Below are 25,143 nucleotides of genomic sequence, written 5' to 3' on the forward strand. Positions count from 1 at the left end.
CTATAAACACTCCCTCAAAAGTTTCTGAATTATCAAAGAAAGATCAAATTATGTTCTATTTTTAGTGTAAGGGATATTTTATCAAAAGTCAATTATTTTAAAAGAACTGGTGATCTATATGTATATAGTAAATTTTATGAGTCTGAATATTTGATTAACCAGTATAATTTACTTCTCAATTAGAGTCATGAAGCGATACTAAAAGCTAAAGAAGTTTTATCATTAAACTAACCTTAATGTTTTAATCTGACTAAAAGTTTCTCAATATTCAAAACCCTCATTAACCCTTTACTGTAAATATTATAAACATCTTATATTGCATTGTTTTCCTAGAAAACAAAAATTCTCAAGAGGCATGTTGTAACACAGCACTAAAGTTTACAGAACAATTTTAATAGATATAAATTAAAAGGCCAAAAAAAGTACTAGCAAAAAGTAAGCAATAGTTCCTAGGCTCTCTTCAGGAAGTTAAAGGCATTAGGTTAAGGGACAATATTTCAATTGTTTGTTTTTACTCTTAAAAAATTGAAAATTACTACTACAGATTTTTGATTCAGTAAAATATTATTGAGGTTGCCTATTTTCTTCACTATGAACTAGAAAATATACATTAATAACAGAAATCTATAGCTAATTCCAATTGAAATAGTTATTTCATCTTTTCCTAATTCTAAAATGCTTTTAATTTTCCTGACTTCTAAAATGCTTTCAACCCATACTTAGATACTACTCCTAAACCCAAATTCATTAAATCTAGGATAGGAAGGAGTTGAAAGTAACACAAATGGTTACCTTAGACTTTTAAGATGATAAATCAGTGGGACTTCTGGTGAAGATGGAGGCATAGGTAAACATTGCTCACATGCTTGCATAACCACATCAAAATTACAACTAAACTATAAAACAACCATCACTCAGAACCATCAAAAATCAAGTCGAATGGAAGTCCAACAACTACGGAATTAAAGAAACTACATCCATCCAGATTGGTAGGAGGGGTGGAGATGCGGAGATGCAGAATGGATGGTCCCACACCCACAAGTGGTGGATAAAAATTAGGGAGGGGTATCTCAGGAACAAGGAGGCCCAGCCTGACACAAGCCACTCAGCCCAAGGTTCCAATGCCAGGAAGATAAGTCCCCATAACTTCTGGGTGCAAAAACCAGCAGGGATTGAGTTGGTGGAAGAAACTTTCGGAGTCCCAAGCAGTTCCTCCTAAAGAACCTGTACAAAGACCTACTCAGACTCACTCCCTCTGAGCTCCAGCACCATGGTAGCAGCTTGAAAGGCACCAGTGGCACACAGGGAGGAACTGAAGTGTCTGGCATCTAGGCAAGAGCTCAGGGATAGCTTTCTCCCAGACAGAAAGGTGGGCAGAGGCAATTGTTCCTTTTCTGAACCTTCCTCCCATAGAGCCACAGAGCTGGCAGGTGAGGCCATATCTGAGACTCCATCAACTTGGCTAACATTGTTTGCCCTGCCCTGGAGATACTCTGAGGCTCTGCCCCACCCTACTTACTGGTCCTACCAAGCTCTTAACAGTGGCTTTTCCATATGAATGGCTGGTCTTGGCTAACGTTTCACAATTTCTTAAATTCTCTCAAATAAGCAACAGCCAGCCTCAGTGAGGCCTCATCCTCCAGACCCTGTACCTCTTGCTAAGTTGCCTCAAGCCCAGCACTGGCAGCAGCCAGCCTAGCTTCATGTATTGGTTTTACCTGGGAACCTCTAAGCTTAACACAAGTAGCAGCTATTGGTAGATTGCTTTATAGCTCATGTAGGGTGGCCCAGGGTGGAAAACAGGTTGGGGCTGACCTTGGCCTGTACAACCCAGGAAACCCCAGGGCCTGCACACCCAGTGGACAGCTACAGACCACATCAGAACACCACCACCCTGCCCCTGCACAGCTGATCCTACATGGAGGACAGAGTTTGGTGGTCAGTGGTCATAGCCAGTCCTTGCAGCTGACTGGCCTGGGTAATCCCTCCCATTGACCTGTCAACAGCAATCAAGGTTCAACTATAAGAGAAGGGTATACTCAGCCCACACAAAGGGTGCCCCTCAAGTACCCACCTTCAGTGATAGGGGAGGCTGTGCCACTGGACCCTACAGGACACCTACTACATTAGGCCACACTACCAAGACACGGAGTCAAAGCAATTCTACCTAATACATAGAAACAAACACAGGGAAGCTGTCAAAACGAGGAGACAAAGAAACATAGTCCAAATCAAAGTACAGATCAAAACTCCAGAAAAAAAAACTAAACTAAAGAGAGATAAGCACTCTATCAGATGTAGAATTCTAAACACTGGTTATAAGGATGCTCAAGGAACTTAGTGAGGACCTAAACAGCATAAAAAAGATCCAGTCAGAAATGAAAGACACACTAATTGAAATAAAGAACAATTTACAGGGAAACAACAGGAAAGTGGATGAAGCCAAGAATTTAATCAATGATTTGGAACATAAGGAAGCAAAAAACAACCAAGAAGAATGAGAAGAAAAAAGAATCCATAAAAATAAGGATAGTGTAAGAAGCATCTAGGACAACTTCAAGCATTCCAATATTTGTATCATAGGGGTTCCAAAAGGAGAAGAGAAAGAGCAAGAAATGAGAAATCTATTTGAAAATAATAACGAAAGAAAACTTCCCTAATTTGGTGCAGGAAATAGACATGCAAGTCCAGGAAGCCCAGAGAGTCACAAACAAGATGGATGCAAAGAGGTCCACTCCAAGACACATCATAATTAAAATGCCAAAGGTTAAAGATAAAGAGAGAATTTTAAAAGCAGCAAGAGAAAAGCACTTCATTACCCTACAGGGAAGTTCCCTTAAGACTGTCAGCTGATTTCTCAAAAGAAACTTTGCAGGCAAGAAGGGAGTGGCAAGAAATATTCAAGGTCATGAAAAGCAGGGTCCTACAGCCAAGATTGCTCTACACAGCAAAGCTATCGTTTAGAATCAAAGGACAGATAAAGAGCTCCCTAGACAAGAAAAAAGCTAAAGGAGTTCATCATCACCAAACCGTTCATCATCACCAAGCTATTATTATATGAAATGTTAAAGGGACTTATTTAAGAAAAAGAAGAAAATCAAAACTATGAATAATAAAATGGCAAAAAATACATATCTATCAATAATTAAATCTTAAAAAAAAAAAAAACTGAGCAAACAAGAAGAACAGAGACAGAATCATGGATACTGAGTGTTTGGATGGTTACCAGATGGGAGGGGGTATGGGGGAATGGGTGCTGAGGTGAGGGGATTAAGAAATACGAATAGGTAGTTACAGAATAGCCATGTGATATAAAGTACAGAATAGTAATTGGAGAAGCCAAAGAACCTATATGCATGACCCACTGACGTGAGCAATGGTGTGGGGATTGCCTGAGGGAGTCGGGGTGCTGGATGGAGTGGAGCAAAGGGGGATAAACTGGGACAACTGTAATAGCATAATCAATAAAGTATAATTTTTAAAAAGGTAATAACTTTTAGTGTTTAATTAAATCAAGTTTCACTGGGAGAAATTTTGCATTTTTAAAATAATTCCCATACGGGTGACTGAGCTATAGTTCTTGTTAACCTTGAAAACATCTCCAAATTTAAAAAATAAACAAATCCTTTTAAAATGTACCTTTAAACACCCAAATTACATATAATCATTACACTAATTACTATTCTGATCAATTAATTTTTTGAACTCCTGAAGGACTCCTTTGATTTATAAATGTGACTGATGATCTCTGGTAGATTATTTCAGATACTATAAGTAATTAGTTGCCCTTCTTTTGTAAAATCTATAATCTAGACTTTTTACTTTTTAATCTGTTCTCTTCATAAGTGTTCCTGAAACGTATTCAAGAAACTACATTAGATGTGTTGAATGTTTTGCTTATAATAATATTGCGCTTCTATGGTATTTTCATAATTCCAACAACTTAACACTTTTTAAATGTATACAAGGCCTCCTGAGCCTTTGTTAATTCAAGGCTACAAACCACCGTGGTCCAATGACTACATCGGGCCAGAGTCACAGCTCAGCTGCCACTGTACTTTGCGGGTTTAAATATCTTGGCTCTCCAAAGCTCGTGTGGGGGCTGCAGCTTGGCATAAAATTCTCAGCAGGATACAGATAATTTCTCTGAAAAAATGTTTTTAAATGGCTAAGGTTTTTCATGTTTTAAAAATCTTGGAGAAAGCATACATTAGAATCACCTTCAAATTTTACAAGATTTTCTCCTTTTTAATGTGCCCATCCCTGTAGATAACCCAAGAACAGCAAAATAATCCCAAACCTAAAGACTTTCAGTAAGTACAAAACCTCACTTCTATATCAGTTTAAATGTAAACCGAAACATGTGAATAAGCTGCTTCAAACCATAAACGGAAACTAGAGGACTCCTTTGAAAATACAAACATTTGCTAAATCTTCTGTAGGTATGATTGATTGCAGATTGTCCTTGGTCATTCTGGCTTCCACACCTTCAGTTTCATTTCCATTTGTTCGTTCAAATGTTACTTTCTCATTCCTTATAACAGCCTTGTGAGATAAGTACTATACAAGCTTTTTTATCCATAGATAAATGCATAAATGTTAGGTACCTTGGCCAACACAATCTGCCTCATAATCAATAGAGCTGAAACTAGAATTCACATCTCTCTTACCCTCACCTGTTCTCAGTACCTACAGTCTCAGTCCTGGTCATACATTAGAACTGACTTTCTAAAACCACTGATGTCGAGGCTCTACCTCAAACTAAATAACTAAATTAGAATCTTTGAGAGATAGGACCCAGACTCGGGATAATTCCTGTTACCCTGTTACACAGACCAATACAAGAACAGAAGGGTAGAAAGAGGTGGCAGACACGCTCAATATGAAGTTATCTACTTGCAAAGCCAAGATTTAAAGCCATTTTCTTTTTCACCCTATAGGCACCCATTCCTCACTCCCAAATCAACAGACGCCAAGAAGAAGTTACTTGACTTTAATGTTTGTCTAGATGACATGTATTGGGAACATAAATCCTAACACCCATCAAAATGTATAATTCTAGTTAAAACACCCTCTGGATGATGTACAATTTGATAACTCTTTACTGCTATCTCCCATTGCTTTCTGCATATCTGACCTTAAAAGAGAGATTCCCCCCCCCTAAAAATTAGTAAAGTTAAATCTTAAGTGGTGATTATTTTCTTTTATCACATTAAAAATACAACTAAACTATCTTCTACCTTCTATTGTGACCATAAGAAGTCAGCTAACAGTCTAACCATTGCTGTTTTGTTTTCCCTGGCTGTGTTTAGATTGTTCTCATTGTTTTTGGCTTTCTATAATTTTTCCATGATATGTCTAGAAATGGATTTCTTTATTTTTACCTGCTTAGAATTTACTGTACTGGACTTCCTGAATCCAAAAAATTATACTGATTAATTTTTGTATGCTGGATAGTCAGTTCTTTTTAAAAAATTATCATAATATAACAAACATAGAGATAGGTTCACAAAACTGTCCCAAGCTACCTCCACCACTGGTCTTTTCTGTTACATGACCCAATAAATTCTCTTTTTACCTAAGTCAGTTTGATTACATTTTCTGTCACTTGAATGCTACCAGGTTCAAACTGCTACGATTCATCATGTGATTTCCCTTCCTCAAGTATTTTTCCTTCATCTAATTTTATTACTTTTCCTCTGGACCAGACTGTGAAACAGGTGGAGAATGTGAAATAATTTATAGAAATTTTTAGGTAGTATAGTCAACAATCAACTGCACACTTTTAAATGTATAATAAAACTCTGACTCCTCTAAAAAGCTAATGTCCACACATGAAGCTTACAACTATTTCCAGAAATGTACTTAACAGCAGGTGACCAAAAAGTAAAGGCATCAAAAATTTCTGAAATCCTCAATACCAAAGGAAAAACATTGTCAGATCATAAACATCTCACAAAAGCATCACTGTCTTTGTAAACCATGTATTTTTAAAAAGAAAAGAACAAAACCTAAGGCTGCAGCATTTCTTAAAATCATAGCTTAAAGTGGTAATGAATAATATGTAGCTTTGGATTCTGAACCCCTGACTACTTTGCCTCAATCTACCTCTGTAACTGTGTTTTCTGCTATTTGCCAATGCAAACTCTCCTCCAAGAAAACTGGCTGTTCAGTGCTTCCCATACGCCATCCTTGGTTTGTGATGATCTGCCCTAGCCCTGTCTCCCTGCCCATACTGCCATCCCTTCTATTCATCTTCTAAATCCTACTATTGCTTAAACACCCAGCCAGAACCTTCCTCCTCCATAAAGCCTCAGACTACCACAGGCTTAAGAATCACCACATTATAAGAACTCCTCTACCATTAATGTGGTATGGGGCAGTCATTCATTAAAATAAAAATAAAAAAGTTAGTGTATACTTACTAAGTACCTGAACCACAAATAATAATAAAAATACATTCTCATAATTTAAAAACCCAACCCTTTGAGAAGAGTGGAGAGGACAGGAAGCAATAAAGGATGACAATGAGAAATGACCAACCAATGACAATAAATAATCTCGAAAACTGATCATTAAATAACTCCTCTGGATAAGCAAATTCCTTTTTCTTTTTCTTTTTTTTTTAGATTTTATTTACTTAATTTTTTTAGAGAGAGGAGACGGGAAGGAGAAAGAGAGGGAGAGAAACATTGATGCGAGAGAGAAACATCGATCAGTTGCCTCTCATACAGCCCTGGAACTGAACCCACAACCCAGACATGTGTCCTGACCAAGAATCGGCCTGCCGCCTTTCGCTTTGCTGGAGGACACCCAAACAACTGGGCCACATCCATCAGGGCTGAATAAGCAAATTCTTGAGCTACAATGTTTCATACTCCACTCAGTACCTCATTTTCCCTGGAAGCATTTTTACATCTTCATGGAGTAAATCGAAACTAGCAACATCTGCTAAATGTTATATTTGCCATTGGGTTTCAAAAAATAACTTGGGTTGCCTTTTTTTCACTTGTTTCATTGGAGTGAACGTTTTAAATGTACCTTGTTTGTACTTCCAAGATAGTCTGTTTTTCTACAACTGTGCTTAAAAACCTTGTTTATAACACATGCCTTCAAAATTGTCTGTATTGCATATGTGTATATATGAATAGTCCTTTCCCTAATCCAAAATTGATTACAATAGCAACACCTTTGGAAAAACGGATGAAATCGTAAATCATCATTGTTAAACCAGGGCCCTTCCACTGCATCCCTTCGGAATAACGTTTTTTAAAGAATAACAACACCAATATTCTTCCTACTTCATAAAATGTTTCCATGCTAATGAATAAAAATGGATAGTGGTAGAAATATCAATAGAGTTTTTAATTCATCAGCACATAAACCAATTTTGCGTTGAAATTTCTTGTAATTTTCTCAGATTTACTTGGATCAACATTGATGCATCATCCTTTGAATCCAAGATGCATTCAACTCAAGAGAACCAGAGATGCCATCTCTAAATAATGTTTACCCTTCTTTCTACCTTAGGAAAATACACTGAAACTTAAAATCTAGGTTTCCATAATAAAGGAAATATACTGCTTCCTAACATCTGTTCATTTTTATTAACTAATGTTACTTAACATTTTTATTAACATTAAACGTTTTTATTAATTATTACTAACTTTCATTAAGTCTGTATTTTGGTCAACAAGGTGAGTGGTATGTCATGTTCCACTAAAGGTTTTTCTTTTTGTTCTTTCGGTTTCAAAGTAAAGCGTAAAGATTTTAAGTTCTAAAATACAGTAGTCCCTCTCTATATCATGGTTCACTTATCGCAGCCTCACTGTATCACGGGATTTTAAAAAATATTATATTTAATTATTTACCGCGGATTTTTCGCAATATTGTGGGATTTTGCGGCACTGTATATGTATGTTGTTAAAGTTACATAGGTTTAATAATGTAGAATAAATGTAAGGTTCCCACTTCACGGGGGGGGGGGGCGGGGGGGGGGTCTAGAACGTAATACCCGCAATAAGTGAGGGAATACTGTATAGGACAACTGAGTTATTACACTTACAGGTAGGATGAAGCAGCGTTGTACGGACCAGCACTCTCAATAAGACCAACCAGAAAGCCAGACAAAATACAGGCATCTATCTGAAGGCATTCAATATCTGCTGAAGCAATGAGAACTGGAAAGAGCTGAGAAGTCATGAAGAAGAGAAGATCCAGCAGGGGAGCTGACTCTGGCTTTCACCCAGTGGGGGTGGGTGGAGGGGGACTTTGCAAATTCCCAGCACTGGAGGGAGGCTGAGAATCTAGGCTTTGCACAATCACAAAGCTGCTGCTGGACTCCAAAAAGTCATCAGGACTTTTGGCAGTCTTGAAAGATCTCAAACGTGCAGCCAGTTCCCCTCAAGACATCTGATGAATTCTGGGGCAGCCCAAGGATTAAGAAACTACCTCTGAAAAGCAGAGGGGAGTTATCAGCAGTCTTACAAGTAAAATTTAGAATTTGGAATCCATCAGGGCAAAGATCCATGGTGTTTGGGTGACTTAATATTTGACAAATGACAGGACATTCTATTTTAAAACATTTTAAAGGCCAAGGCACTTAAAAGCATCTAGGAACATTGACTGGTCCAGACCTGAAGAGCTCCACCTCAGGAGGAGTAGTGACCCCAGAAGTAGACAGTCCCTTACCAAAGCCATAAACCAGCCAAACTCAGCAGAGTCCCCATCTGGACTAGGGTGATTGGTCAACATCTATCTGTCTGTGAGAAGGGACAATGAACCCTCTCTCCAGAAGAAGACAGCTTCTTTTGGAGCCTCCATATTTTTTTAACTGAACTGTCTGATGTTCACTCAAAACTATTAGAAACACCAAATACAGTGTCACATGGCTGATAACCAAAGAAAAAAGCAGGCAAAACAAATAGATCCAACAATATTCCAGATACCAGAATTGACTCCCAAGAACTTAAAAATAAGTATGATTAGCATGTGCAAGAAAATGGTGAAAATTATACATGAAAAGATAAAGTCACCAAAGAATTTATGGAAAATAATCAAATAGAATTAAAAAGCATATTATCTAAGAACTCATCAGATGGGTTTAATAGCTGCTTAGACATAGCAAAAAACAATACATATACTGGAAGATAAGTTAGGAATTATCTACTTGTGCTAGTTATTCATTTATTGCCTCTCATCTCCCCAAAACCTACTCTTCTTTATCCTATTTGTGAAACCGGGGCTGGATCTTGTAAGCCTTTTTTTCCTTTGCCAGCTGACGTTTAGCTTGTCAGTAGAAATGATGAAGGCACAGTACAAGGCATTAACAGAGGAGGAGCTTCTTATCCTGATTCTGGGGTACTTTTTATAGCTGCTCCTATGGTACAGCCACCAGAGGCATGCAGAAGACCCAGCAGTGCTCACCCTTCAGCCCGTTTAACCGGCAGCCAGCCCATTTCCACTCACCAGCCCTGGCCAACCAGAACCCAGTAGGCCACACACCAGTGCTGGCCTGCAGCTCCCCCAGGTGAAGACCTCCATCATCCAGTGGGCTCTAGCCACACCCTCTCCAACTCAGAGGTCAGAGTCTCAGCCTTCGGTGTATGGGAAGATGTGAGGGAGGGTCTTTCAAGTTTGTTCCTTCTTGTATGTTCTCCTTCAGCCTGGAGTAACTACTCTATACAATTGCTATCACATTCTTTAAAGTTCTCTTTTTACTCCTTTAAGTAGTTAATAATTCCCTATATTCAATTTTCCTATTAGAATTACTGGTATGGTTTCTCTTAACTGAACGCCAACTGATAAACTGATCGAGTTTCGTTTTAATAATACCTTGTTTGTACTTTCAAGATATCCTGTTTTTCTACAACTGTGCTTTTAAAGCCATGTTTATAACACATACCTTCAAAATTATATGTGTATGCATATGTATATATAGTAGCAGACCTCTCCTTAATTCTCTATACCATGTGACCCAGGAAGTCCACTCTTTGGTATATACCCACCAGAAACACACACATACATTCACTGAGACATGTAAAAGAATACTCACAGGAGCACTATTCACAACTGCAAAGAACTGAAGTAATCCAAATGTCAATCAATAACAATGGATAAACTGTGGTATGCTCAGTTTATATGTGGAATACTATGAGCAATGAGCATACAAATAAATGTTGCATGAAAAAAGTCAGACATACAAGTGCATACCTGATTCCATTCGTAAAAAGATCAAAATGAGGCAAAATTAATACTGGTGATATAAGTCAGCACAGTGTTTACTCTTTGGCAAAATGGCCACAGTGACAAAAGAGGGCATGTGTGGGGCATCTGGGTGCTGGAAATGTTCTCTCTTGATCTAGGTGCTGGTTACGCAGTGTATTTACTTTTTGAAACTCACCATGCTATGCACTTGTGATTTGTACACTCTTCTGTAGGTACTTTATTCTTCAATAAGTTACACCAAAATACAGACTACTTATAAACAGTCAAACAATGTTTCTAAGTCCATCACACCTTCTATGTGTGGACCTGGTAACCTGCTCCTCCTCCATGTCCCCACAGCACCCTGTGCATATACGTGTACCTCCATCCCTGCACGTATCAACCGTGGCCACAAATCTATGCACTTACCTGTCTTGAGCACTGCGTCCAGCTCAAAGGCTACAGATGAACCACTTATAGATCTCAAATGAGGCATTAAATAGGCATGCGAAAAATGACAGACCATTCTATTTTAAAAGATGCTACAGATCACAGCACACGGAAGTGTCTAGGAACAGGGGCACCACATATCTGGACGGCAACTGTCAAGAGAGGGCCACACAGTCCGCAGTCCCTATCAGCTTCATGCGTTCTTTGCATATACTTCATATATGCAGGGCATGTGCACTGTTTTGCAAGGACACATTCAAAAGATGTCTTTCTGTAGGTAGCACAGTGAAGCGCAGGGGAAGAGAAGTGACAACGGGCTGGTACAATGCTTCTTTCTATAATTGAACTCCATGCGAGCAGAACAGAGTCCGGGAAAGAATTCCACAACCAGCAGGCAGTACCTGGAGCGGCAATAGGTTCCCACACTGAAGATGATAGTCTCAAACACAAAACTGCCCTCATCTTCTACAAACGAGGAAGTCAGATATCAGTGGTTTCCGATCTTGCTATGATTACAACATGTCCTTCTCATTTAAATGTATAATCCACCCTTCCTCCTTCATGGAACTTTATTTGAAATTAAAGTGAATTATCATTATTTTCGGGGGAAATAATTTCACAATACCCTTTGAGGTAGCCAAATATACCACAGATTATTGCAAGAGCAAGGCTGAAAATCACTGCTTCAGAGCTTCTGTTAACTGATTTTCATCCCCCAAACTTCTCTAAAACCAAATCTTTCTATTTTGAAATTTTCATTTAAAACCTATTTTCAAGTTTCAGAAACCAATAAGTCTCTTAAGGAATACAGAACCTTAAAGGCAACCTATTTGCCTAATGAGCACATATTTGTATACCACTATGCACTAGACAGTCTCCTAGGTAGCAGGTTACAGCAGTGAACCAAACAAATTTCATCCTCTCATGAAGCCTACCTTCCAGGGAAGAGGAAAGGGTGATCCTCTACCCCAGCTTGCCTGTGACTATCCTGTCTCAGCACTGAAGGTACTATATCTCAGCCCCAGGCAGCTGGTCACCCTAGCAAAGACAGACACCAAACAAATAAGGAACCAAAAATTTAACAAATGGTGATAAATGTAATGAAGAAAATAAAGCGTGACAAAGATAGAAGAGAGTAATGTGAAAGGTGTTACTACAGTTTTATACAGGCCTCTCTGATAGCATGACACTTGAAGATAACAGGGAGCAAGCCCTTCAGAAAACTGGGAGAGTCCCACACAGCAGCGAACGAAAATGACAGCAAATCAAAGGTCCTAAGGTGGGAGTGTGCTGAAATGCCTGAGGAATAGCAAGGAGGCGAGTGCGGCTGGAGAGCAGTGAGCAAGGAACAGAATGAAAGAAGACAGACTGAGAGAAGCGACTGAGTGACAGCCATAGCCTACCAGCTACAGCATGGCCATCACTTGGGGGTCAGTAAAAGTCCCAGCTTTTTCCTGATCATGCTAATCCCACAATTCCAACCTATAATAATTTTCCTTTTTCATTATCATGGAGCATATCTTAACTTATTGATCATCCTCTCTTCTCACACTATACAGTGTATACAAAAACACTATCTAATTATCCTATAGCATTCTATGACATAATGCCTATGTCTACGTGTTCCCACGCATCTTTATCTCCCTGAAATTTAGCCTTCGTGAGATCAAGTTCCATAGAATACACTGTTGGATACACACTGCACAATCAATAAACACCCAGACAGGATTTCCTTCACTTTGTCTTGTTCACTTTTATGTTTTTTCATTAGTATCAGAAAGCACTAATATGTCAGTACCTTATTCATAATATGACACATGATACAGTCTGGCAAAAACACAGAACAGAACACAGTCAAGTACAGTCACTGAGGAATTAACCTACGCCGCAGGGACAGCTCTTTAATTAGCACATGCTTAGGACTTGAGGCTCAGAGCAAAAGTACAAACAGCAAAAAAGCTCTACAAATAACAACCACTCAGATCACGAATAATTCTTCTATATGTTCTGGAAAATACTTATGGACACAGTTTATCTGGATGATTACCATGTTACAGTTGTTTAAATAACTTTACATGACCATCCTCAAACCAAACTATCTGCTCCCTCTGCTATGTACTGCTGTGTTTTATTTACATGATCTTCTTACACTCTATTAATTAAGGTCTATGTCTGTCTTCAGGGAACTCATCTAGAATAGAACTCAGCCTTTACATATACTGACTAGGTACTAGGTCATAACTTTGATTAATGTTGACTTAGCTGGTTCGCTGAATGAATTAATAGCATATATAATGCAAAGCACTGAAGCGAATTTTTAACAAACCTACTAGAATTTGTGCATATTGACCTTAATAGTAGATCTCAGAAATACTATAAGCTTCTTATAATACCGTTTCTCTTAGAAAATGCTTTAAGTTCAATTTATGAGTGAAGGAAAAGCAATATCACCATTTTATAATCATATCCCAATATCAAAATCTATTTTATAATCATATCCCAATATCAAAATCTGTCATCACCCAGCTTCCACAACAAATTGATTTACCTCAAAATAGAAAAAGATAAAGAACGTAAGTCTGTAAAGTGTTAGCTCATTAGAAAGAAAAACTTTACAGCAAAAAAAAGTTAAATCTGTAAGGCTGCAGGGTACAGTATCAATATTCAAAAATCAATTGTATTTCTAAACAGCAACATTGTAAAATTAAAACTGAAATTAATCAATTCCATTTACAATAGCATCAAAAAGAACAAAATATTTAGAAATAAATTTAACAAAAGAAATGCAAAACTTTTACTCGGAAAATTACAAAACATTATTTAAAGATATTAAAGAAGGACTAAAAACATGGAAAGACATTTCATGTACCTGGATTTGAAGACTTAATATTGTTAAGATGGCAATAATCTCTAGCTTGATCTTCAAGTGCAACCCAATCCCTATAAAGATCCCAGCTGGATTCTTAGCAAAAATTGACAAGCTGATTTTAAAATTAATATGGAAATGTAAGGGACTCATAATAGTCAAAGCAATCTTGGAAAAGAAAAACAAAATTGGAAAACTCATACTTCCCAATTTCAAAACTTATTACAAAGTCACAATAATCAAGACAATGTGGGCTTGGCAAAAGTTTAAAATACAGATCAGTGGAGCAAAACTGAAAGTCCAGAAATAAACCCTCATATTGAGAGTCTATTAAGTTTCAACAAGAATGAAAAGACAGTTCAATAAGGGGAAAAAAAGTCTTTCTGATAAATTGTGCTGGGAGACCTTGATCTCCACTTGTAAAACATGAAGCAAGGCCCTTACCTCACACCATATATAAAAATTAACTTAAATGACCAAAAGCCTAAATATAAGAGCAAAAATTATAAAACACTTCTGAAAACATAATAGTAGGTATTTTTTATAACCTTGGACTAGAGAATGGTTTCTTAGACATGAAACCAGAAACACAAGCAACAAAAGAAAAAACAGATAAATTGGACTTCATAAAAAATATAAAACTTTTCTCCTTCAAATGATACTATCTAGAAAGTAAAAAGAAAATCCACAGAATGGGGAGAAAATTTTGGTCAGTCATATATCTTACAAAAAGAACCTGTACCCAGAATATAAAAAGAAAAGAAGAAGAAAAAAGAACTCTTACACCTCAACAATAAAAAGACAAATAATCCAATTTTAAAACTGGCAAAGGATTTGAACTGACATTTCTCCAGAGAAGATACACAAATGGCCAATAAACACATTAAAAAATATAAACACCATTGTGATGCACAGCCATCAGGGAAATACAAACCAAACCACAATGAGATAACACTTCATACTCACTAGGATGGCTATTATCATACACACAGACAATAACAAGTGTTGGTGAGGAAGCAGACAACTTGCAACACTTCTGCACTGCTGCTGGGTATGTAAAATGGTACACAGGCACTTTGGAAAACAGTCTGGGAGTTCCTCAAAAGTTAAACACAGAGGTACTATTTGGCCCTGGAATTCCAATCCTAGGGATATATCCAAAAGAAATAAAAATATATCCACACAACAAGCAATATTTAAAATAGCCAAAATGTGGAAACGATCCAAATATCCATCAACTGACAATGGATAAATAAAAGGTGGTATAGGAACACAATGGGGTATTTGGCAATAAAAAAAGTGACATATGCTACATTAAAAACAGTATAGTAAGTGAAAATCAATCACAAAAAAATATGTGCATAATTTCTATGCATAAGAAATGTCCAGAATAGGCAAATCCATATAGACCGAATATAGATTAGTTACTGCCTAGAGTAGACAAACAAGAAGTTTCTGTTAATGGATTTGCAGTTTCTTTTAGGGGTGATGACAACATTCTAAATTTGAGTGGTGATGATTGCACAACTCAATGAATATACTAAAAATCATTCAATTACACACTTTAAATGAGTAAATTATGTAACATATAAACTATGTCTCAATAAAGCTGTTATTTAAAAAAATTATAACTGTCCCGAAAATGGAAAATGATACATCACTGGAAATAATGTTAAGCAAAGGCAAACAGCCTTCTGTTGGAAATATTACTGCAAGAGATACATTCAATTACAATAGTCCAATAGCAGTTCAGACTAATACATAAAAATCACCCGGGGAATTTAATGACTCTGGCTCCCTAAAGTATATAATTCAGCCCTGGCCAGGGTGGCTCAGTTGGTCGGAGCACTGTCCCATAACTGGGGGGTTGTAGGTTTAATTCCCAATCAGGACACATGCTTGGTTGCAGGTTCAATCCCAGGTCCAAGAGCATACGGGAGGCAACCAATCAATGCTTCTCTCTCACATCAATGTTTCCCTCTCTCCCTTCCTCTCTCTCTAAAAAAAGCAATGAAAAAATGTCCTCGGGTGAAATTTTTTTTTTTAATCTAATTCAGTATGTCCACTGGGGTCCAGGTATCTGTATTTTTAACAGGCCCCCTAAATCATTCTAATGTATACCAGAAGTGGGACTCACTAGACCACTAAGATCTTAACTCAATAATTATAACAGTGGTCCCCAGTTTCATGGAAGATAATTGTCCCACAGGCCGGGGGGTGGGGGGTTGGGGATGATTCAGCACAGTATATTCAAGCTCACCTCCTGCTGTGAAGCCCCATTCCTAACAGGCCCAGACCAGTACTAGTCTGAAGCCCAGAGGTTGGGTACCCCTGATTTATGATTTTCTTAGAGACCTAGCTCTAGATCTGGTATCTATCTAGCTTTTCCATTCATCTAAGAATCGCAAAGTCCTTAATGGCACTCACCTATCTGAATTCTAAAGGTTTAAATTTAGAAAGAGGTGGCTTCATCTGATGGATTAAAGCACTTCATATACCTCTATTAACCTTATATACATCCTTTATTTAAGCTACTTCAAATCTTTTTTTATTTTTTTTGGAAAGGAACAGGTTTAAATACACTGAATAAATAAAAGGTCACAAATAGTCTCTAAAGCTTTATTTCTCAAACTGGAACACAGTGGAGAGTCCACTTTATCTCAAATGTATATAATTTAAGATATTTTTGTATTAAAAATACAGGTATGTTATACAACCAAATGCAAAAGTTTTATACATTTTTAAGAGAGAACCCAGAAACTTCAAGGAAATTCCATATTTGCCACAGGAACTACTTTGGACTACACTCCCAGATTCTAAGGATACATATTTATTCTCTTCTGCACTTAATACTTAAATGGAAAAATCCAAGATGTGTAGGCACTGTTTCCTTTCCATGGGTGATGAAACATGCAATCTCCATGCATTCAAAACCATATACAGTACAGACTAATTGGGTTACTAGTGACTGTGCTCTGTACACTTCAAGAAAGAAGAAATAAGTCTGACCTGAACCTAAGAACTAAAGCGGGAGCTGTTAACAACTGAGTGAAAAGCCTTCACAGGCATGCAGTGTTCAGGGAGACGTGTGCTGCGAATCAGGCCTTGTACTGCAGTTATTCCTGCCCTAGTGTTTTAGCCAGATGACAATCAACATCAAGGGCACCCTCCAAGGCTGTGTGAACCGCGCCCAGCTAGTGGAAGGTGGACTCTGGCTGCTTAGCTAGGTTTGCCCAGCCCACAGGTCCATGAAGAAGCACTGGGTAGTCCGCCTAAGGCCTTAAATGAACTGCAGCTGAAGAGAAAGTAGTCTCCTGGATATGTAATCTTTCTTTCAGATACAGGGCTTTAATTTTTTTTTTAAGCTGTTCTTTTTCATATAATTTCTCAAAACTTTTGTGGTAATTCCTCTCAGGGACGAAATATCAGAAGAATGAATTTATAATATCAACGCTGACACAATTATAGAAATCAATTTCCTCAATACTAACACATAAAAGTGAAATAAAATAAACTTTAAGATCCTTCCTAATTTTTAAATTCTATGCTCTCACAATACATGTCAATATTGAAGATGTGCTTTGCAAATTTTAAAGCCAATTCCAAAACAAGAAGTTGTAAACATGTATTTCTTATCCTTCCATCCTAGCATTCCTTCTTCTACCACCCTAGCTCAGAGCTCTTTGTGTCTGCTCTTGACTTTTTACAACTGTCCTCATCCCGGTCCCCAATTTCTCCCTAATCCATGACACTGACCACACTGCTGTTAGACGGTGGGCCAGTCGCTTCCTTCGACGGCTCTCAACCCAGCATTCAAGGCACTCCGTAATCTTACCTCAGTTGACCTTTCTAACCTTTTCTCGGCCTTCGTTACATTAACGTATGTTTCAGCAAATCTGTAGTACCTTTTTTTACAATATATTATACATAACTTCTTCAAATTTGTTTATGTCATTCCCCCTACTTGAAATACTCTCTGCTATAATCCCCACTTTTCTTCTTTTCTTCAAGGATCAGTACAAGTCTCCACTCCTCTACAAAGGCTTTTCTGACAGCCTTCTTTAAACTCCTGAAACACCTAGCCTGTAGTTCATCTTTGGCATTTAACATATGCTACCCTCCACTGGGCAGATTTAATGCACAAGAGGTCTGCAGGGACACTTCTGCCTCATTTTCTCTAGGTAAGGCCTTCAGCTTCAATATGGAGTGAATATCTAACATATAGCATCTAAAGGGGCCATACTTAAACTACGATTTTATTAAAAAATCAGCCAAAGTAACAGTGTGCATAATTATTAGAAATTTAGCAACGAACCCATCCTACTCTCTTGCCAACAGTTTTTTTTACAGTTATGTTATAAAATTTAAGATACTTCTTTAGATGGAGCCCTGGCCAGGTTGTTTGCTTGGCTGGAGCATCATCCAGATGTGCCAAGGTTGCAGGTTCTATCTCCCGTCAGGGCACATAGAAGAAGCAACCAATGAGTGCATGAATAAGTAAAACAACAAACCTCTGTCCCCCTCTCCCTCTCTCTCTCAAATCAATAAATATTTTAAATATTTAAAAATAAATTTGTTAGGTTTGGGTTAAAAAACTTCCTGTTTATTACTCTCCTTTTTAAAAAGGGAGGGGGATAAGATTTCAAAGTAAGTCATCAAAACTTTAAATTACAAAACTTAAATGAAACAAAAAATGTCCAGAAAACAAAACAAAGAACATAGTTTTGAACAACAATAAAACTTCTTACAGTGTAGGCATGATAGCAAAGAACTGGAAAGGGAAGAGACGTTTTGTCTGGGCAGACTTTTGAAACAAAATCGCACGTTTTTCTCCACCAGTCATGCAAGACACACAATTTTTATATAAACCGCATGTGCTCTGACAAGTACCACCGCCCCTCTCTCTGCCTTAATTCCAAAGACATTTTACTTCAACTGCAGTTTTTGGTCTTGCTTGATAAAGGACACTTAATCTGGTCTTTACCCCTCCGATAATAATACTGAGATAACGCGGATACAAGTCCAAATATGCCACTTTCACTTATAGGACCAAAAAAAGGCCTCTTGAAAAGAGCCCAAAACCACTCCTCTAACCAGCCTTGTGATGAAGTGTTAGTAAACATTAGAAAATTGAGTGCAGGCATGAAATATTAAGTTAAAACAAAGAAAATGTTTTCAACATGTCTCCTCAAGCTGAAGTAAAAATATTTTAACCAATATGCTACAGACTTTCATTAATTCAAAGTAGTCTGGAAGTAAACTGCAATAAAAAAATAACCTCTTATTTAAACTATCTCGGCACACAAAGAGTTGTAGTTATTTTACAGAACAGAGGAAAAAGGGGTATAAAAAGTCCACATGTTTGGCAAATTCATCTATTAAGCAATTGTCAAAAGCTAGGTTTATTTTCTTTCAACAAAGCACATCCGAATGAGCCTGCAGTTACTCACATGGAGAGCGGAGGGGTCCGGCAGGAACTCGGCATCTTCTCCAAAGATAAAATCGGGGGGCAGCTCTGGGTACTGGGCATTGAAAATGATGTCCCCTGAAATAATAGAAAATGTCAGTCCTTATTTCCTTGTTAGTGTGTGGATGTTCTGAAGAATGCATCAACTTCTGAAAGTTTATATTATTTTAACAAAAAAAAATTTGAAAAACACTTTCTGAATGATTAATTCTCCAAACAAAAGAACAGATATCCTCTTTTAAATTAACATCCACAACATGGAATCATAAAAATTTTAATCTCCTAACAGTATATCTATATAAAAATATCCAAGTAGAAAAGTATAGGCAGCCACATACAAAACACATGGAGATGTTTGTTATAGGAAATGTTACTGTCCAATCACTGCCCGCTGACCAACAGGCCTTTACTGAGGACTGATTCTCTAAAAATGCAGCCCCTTCCTTGAAGAAAGTAAACATATAAGCCTTTGGTATAAGGGAAAAGAACATTTGGCTTGGAGTAAAAATAAAAAAGCCTGGTTTATGTCCACAATATCTCCTAATTAATTACTCAAGTCATCTTGAGCAAGTTTTAATTTCTTTAGACTCCAGTTTCCTCAACAGTAAAAGGGGATAAAATATTACTAACATCACAGATTTGTTGTGGGGATAAAAAGAGACCACATGAGAGGATGAAAGAGACCACTATGTCCTAGCACGGTGTCTGGTATACAGCAGTAAGTGGTACGGGAATTCTACTGTTGTTATTGCTAGTATTATTTTAATACATAAGACAAATTACAAAGTCTCCTTAGCATATTTGTGTTGTAAATTCTTCTACCTCTCGGTTTCTTTCCTGTTTCCTTTAGCTCCCTTTTTCCCCTTCCACTCACCACAAGGATCAATTGTCATCATTCTGCTAATACAAATGAGCAGATTGGTATACCAGTAATCTAACACACATGTATCAGGTCCTAGTATATAAGGGCATGTATACGTTGTGTACGTGCACACCACAATACTCATGCGCACATGCAGTTACATCACTCCTATCATTTTTACTGCTCAAACTGTATCTTCATGGTGATATCCAAATTTAAACACTGACACTTCAGTTCTCATTTGAGCCTTTCTATCTCTATGCACTATGTATGTCTTTCAATGCCCAACTCAACAAATCTAGAAACACACTCCTCACTGTCCCTTTTCTCACTCCTCTCTTCCCCAGATGACCTCCCTGTTTCTAGGGATGGCACTGCTATTCCTTAATCACCATGCTGAATATTTAGTATCACCTTCGGCCTTACCCTTACCCTTTATCCTCATGGGACACAAACGCTTCTCATGCAGCATTTCCTGCTGCGAACAGCTCTGTCCAGGCCCAGATGGCCTAGCGCATACATTCATGCAACCAGTGAACAAACGTTTGAACTCCACTCAAGGCACTATTCTAGGCACTGAAGATCAAACAAAAAACTCTGCTCTTAAAAAGTTGGCAAGACTAGAGGAATTCAATTATTACTCCATCCTCCTAAATCACCTTCTGTTACCAGTTTCCCTCCAGCCCATAATACTTACTTAATCACAAAGGATATCTTCTCGAAGGACTGCTTTGCCCCAAAACTTCCTGGTTCAAAAAACTCGAGTGATTCTCTAATATCAAATGGAGCAAGGACAAACTTTTCCAACTGTTATTTAAGGCCTCCAAAATATGATGCTCCTGCTTCTTTATCCATTCTTCTATCTACAAGCCAATACCAGTGTTCTATTCCAGTCAATATGATCTGCTCGCTGATCTCCAAATACTATGACACATAGTTGAAACGCTCTTTCCCCTCACCCAGTTCTTACCCACACTTGATGAGCCCACTTAATTATCTTCCCTTGCATGAAGACTTCCCTAATAAATCCAAAACAAACTAATTGTTATTACTTCTGAAATTCAACAATACTGTTTAATGCCATTCACTTGAGTATTGAAATGTAATCATATTATTTTTATTGTTTCATTAATTTTTAGAATTCATAATAAACACATGCTACAAGGCACTGTGATACACACTGTGTCAATACAAAGATGGTTATCCTCAAGGAGCTTACATTTAGTGAGAGACAAGACATACACACAAAATCACAAATACAAAGCAGTTTAAGCTAAGTACATATACTTTATCTTCCTAAACATCTTGTAAGCATCCACAAAGTAAACATGATCTTCTACTTATTTCATGTCTCCAACAAGGCAAAATGGAACACACGTACATTTGAGAAATGCTCAATATATGAAATAAATTCCATTCTCTACATTGAATACCTAAGTACTGACAAAATCTACAGTAAGGAATAAAGTATGGAAGAGTTATTAATTCTGCCACTTTCTGCAGAGAATAAATTTGAGCACAAATACATCCTTCAGAAGCTGGGTGGAGAATTAAACTATCAAAAGTTAGTACAATCACTCCCTTCACACTATCCACCCTCATCTCTGGTTTTCAACTAAATCTGTTACAAATTATAAAATTTCTCCAAATCTGACAACTATAACGCATTAACCTAAGCCAAGACAGAGAAGACCTAGTGAAGACAATAGGAATACCGATTATTCATTCTTATTCATCTATACCCAGCATGCACAATTCCTCAGGAGGACATGTACATTAGTGATAGGTTTTTAAAAGTCCTATGGTTGGCTTACTTCAGTGGCTTTTAGAAAAAAATTTCATAAAGTTAATAAAGTAAAGGCATTAAAGTTTTGGGAAAAGCCAAGCTAGAATCTATTGTGCCTTGATGCTCAAAAAATAACAAAAAATAACTAGCATGCTGAATTCCAATAGAAGAAATCTTATTATTTTTGTTTCTACTGAAGACACAAAGCTGGATTTTCAAGTTCTCAAAGGAACATTGTCAGCAATACATATTTCCAAACAATTAAATGTTAAAAATCTGATCCAATGATATTCACTCTTGCCAATTCTATTCAATATTGTACTGGAATTTCTAGCCAAGGCACTTAGGCAAGAAAAAGAAATGAATGGTATCTATTGGGTTGGACGAAAAGTTTGTTTGGTTTCTCCCATCAGCTGACTCTAGTAGAGCTTAGTTGTCTTTAACTTCATTCAAAACAATTTTGTTAGATTCTATTGTGACAGCTGTCATATCAGCATGCGTTGAAAAAAAAAAACATGAAAATGGGTGAATTTTTGTGTACCAATTTTAATATTGAAGATGGAAGAAAATAAGCAACATTTTCAGTATATTATGCTTTATTATTTCAAGAAAAGTAAAAACACAACTGAACTGCAAAAAAAGATCTGTGCAGTGTATGGAGAAGGTGCTGTGACTGATCAAACATGTCAAAAATGGTTTGCAAAGTTTTGTGCTGGAGATTTCTCATTGAGCAATGCTCCACGGTCGGGTAGACCACTTGAAGTTGATAGCGATCAAAACAAGACATTAATTGAGAACAATGAATGTTCAGCCATGCAGGCAATAGCCAACATACTCAAAATATTCAAATCAAATATAGTTATTGGTGAAAATGAAAAATGTGTCTTTTATTTTAGGGAAAAGAAACATGCAGACTTTTTGGCCAACCCTATAGATTGGATTTAAAGAAAAACTATGAGAACAAATAAGATCATCAAGGTTACAAGTTATAAGATAAATGTATAAAATCAATTGCATTTCTATACATCACTAATGAACAATCTATTTCATTTACAATAGCATCAATAAAAATTACTTAGGAATAAATTTAACAAAAAGAATATAGATCTGTACACTTAAAAACTATGTTGAAAAACATTAAAGAAGACCTATAAAAATGGGAAGACATCTCTTGTCCATGGATGAGAAGACTTAATGTTGTTAGGATGGCAACACTAGTTAAATTTCTCTACAGATTTCATAGAATCCCTATCAAAATCCCTGCTTGACTTGTGTGTGTGTGTGTGTGTGTGTGTGTGTGTGCACCAAGCCTAAAAGTCATGGGGAAATATAAGGAATCCAGAATGGCCAAAAAACAATCTTGAAAAAGCAAAATTGGATAATTCACACTTCCCAATTCAAAGCCACAGTCAAGACAGTGTGGTGCTGACATAAAGAAAAACATTCTGATCAATGGAACATGATCCAGAGTCTAGTAATAAACTTTCATATTTATAGTTAATTGATTCTGACAAGGGTACCAAGATAATTCATAACAGGGCAAAGAAAGAGAGGGAGAATATAATGAGTGCTGATGAGGTTTTGGAGAAACTGGAAACCCTTTGAACCATTCACTGGTGGGAATGGAAAATGGTGCAACCGCTATGGAAAACAACATGGCAGCTCCTCGAAAATTTTAAATATAATTACCATATAATTCAGCAATTCCACACTCAGAATACACTCAAAAAAGTGAAATCTGTGTTTCAAAGAGATATTTGTACACTCGTGTCCACAGCAGCATTATTCACAACAGTCTAATGAAAGCAAACCAAGTGTCCATCAACAGTAAAACAGATCAACACATACATTCTGACACATGCTATAAACATGAATAAACCTTGAGAATGTTGTGGTAAGCAAAATAAGCCAATCACAAAAAGGCAAATAATGCATGGTTCCACTTATATGAGGTATCTAGAGTAGTCAGATCCATAGACACAGAAAAAAAAAAAAGGTAGTTGGCAAGGGTTAGGGGGAAGGGAAAGTGGGAAGTTGTTTCAAGGGTATAAAGTTTTAGTCTTGCAAGATGAAAACAGTTTTGGAGATTGAATGCATAACAATGTAAAGGTACTTAACACTACCGAAATGTACACTTAAAAGTTATTAATATGTTAAAATTTTATGTTATGTATATTTTACCACAATTAGAATTTTTTTAAAATAAAACTCTGCTATAGACTGAATATTTGTGTCCCCTTAAAATTCATATGTGGAAACCTAATCCCCAATGTGATAATATTTGGAGGTAGGGCCTTTGGCAGGTAATTAGGTCATAAGGGCAGAGCCTCATAAATGAGATCAGTGCCCTTACAAAAAGACCCAAAAGAGCTCCTTTGCGTGCTCCTGCCATGTGAGGTTACAACAAAAAAATAGACTGAACTAGGAAGCAGACCCCCACCAGACACCGAATCTGACAGCAACTTGATTCCAGACTTTCTGGCCTCCAGAACTATAAAAAAATAAATGTTTGTTCATTAAGCCATTCAATGTATAATACTTTGTTATAGCGGCCTAAACAGACTTAGAGTCTTTTCAACAAATGGTGCTGAAACAACTGGATATCCTCATGCTAAAGAATAAAGCTGAGTCCCTAACTCACAACATATTTCAAAATTAACTCAAAATGAATCAAAGATCTATGTGTAAGAGCAAAAACTATAGAACTCTTTGAGGAAAACATAAGAGTAGATCTTTATAACTAGCCAGTGTTTTCTTACATATGAAATCAAAAGAACAAGCAACAACAACAAAAAAAAACTAAGTGAACTGGAGGTCATAAAAATTTTTAATTTTGGTACTTAAAGGATGCTGCCTAGAAAGTAAAGACAACTCGCAGAATGGAAGAAAATATATGATTTGGCAAATCATGTATCTGATAAAGAACTTGTACCCAGAATACATAAGGTACAATCATACCTCAACAATAAAAAGACAACCCAATTTAAAAATGGATGAAGGATTTAGATATTTCTTCAAAGGAGAAAGTGGCCAACTAGCATATGAAAAGATGCTCAACATCATTAATCATTACGAAAATCAAAATCACAATGCAGTATCACTTCACACCCACTAGAATGGCTAAAATCAAAGTGACATATAACAGCTCTTGGTAAGGATGTGGAGAAACTGAAAGCCTTGTACACTGCTGGCGGGAACAGAACGGTGCCACCGCTTTGGAAAACTTTGGCAGTTCCTCAAAATGTTAAACACAGTTATTTTAAGACCCATGAATTCCACTCCAGGTATATATTCAAGAAAAATGAAAACATGTTCACACAAAAACTTGAACATGAATGTTTATCACAGCATTATTTACAACAGACAAAAAGTAGAAACAGCCCAATGTCCATCAACTGAAGAATGGGTAAATAAAATGTGAAATATATATAAATACATATAAATAATGGAATTTTATTCAGCTATTTTTAAAGAAGGTAGTTCTATGCTACAATGTAGATGAACCT

At 37.0% G+C, this 25,143-nt stretch overlaps 1 protein-coding gene across 2 annotated transcripts in view; it reads right to left on the reverse strand.

Moving 5' to 3' along the window:
* Positions 1-25,143, reverse strand: part of BABAM2 (BRISC and BRCA1 A complex member 2) — a 340,273-nt gene that overhangs the window by 250,919 nt on the left and 64,211 nt on the right. For both annotated transcript variants that reach the window (XM_090280995.1, XM_090280994.1), the window contains exon 4: positions 18,973-19,067. In XM_090280995.1, the coding sequence (XP_090137121.1) occupies positions 18,973-19,067 (95 nt within the window). The remainder of the gene's footprint in view (positions 1-18,972; positions 19,068-25,143) is intronic.

This window comes from Furipterus horrens, unplaced genomic scaffold (assembly GCF_987537825.1).
Source record: "Furipterus horrens unplaced genomic scaffold, mFurHor1.1.pri manual_scaffold_6, whole genome shotgun sequence".
NCBI lineage: Eukaryota > Metazoa > Chordata > Mammalia > Chiroptera > Furipteridae > Furipterus > Furipterus horrens.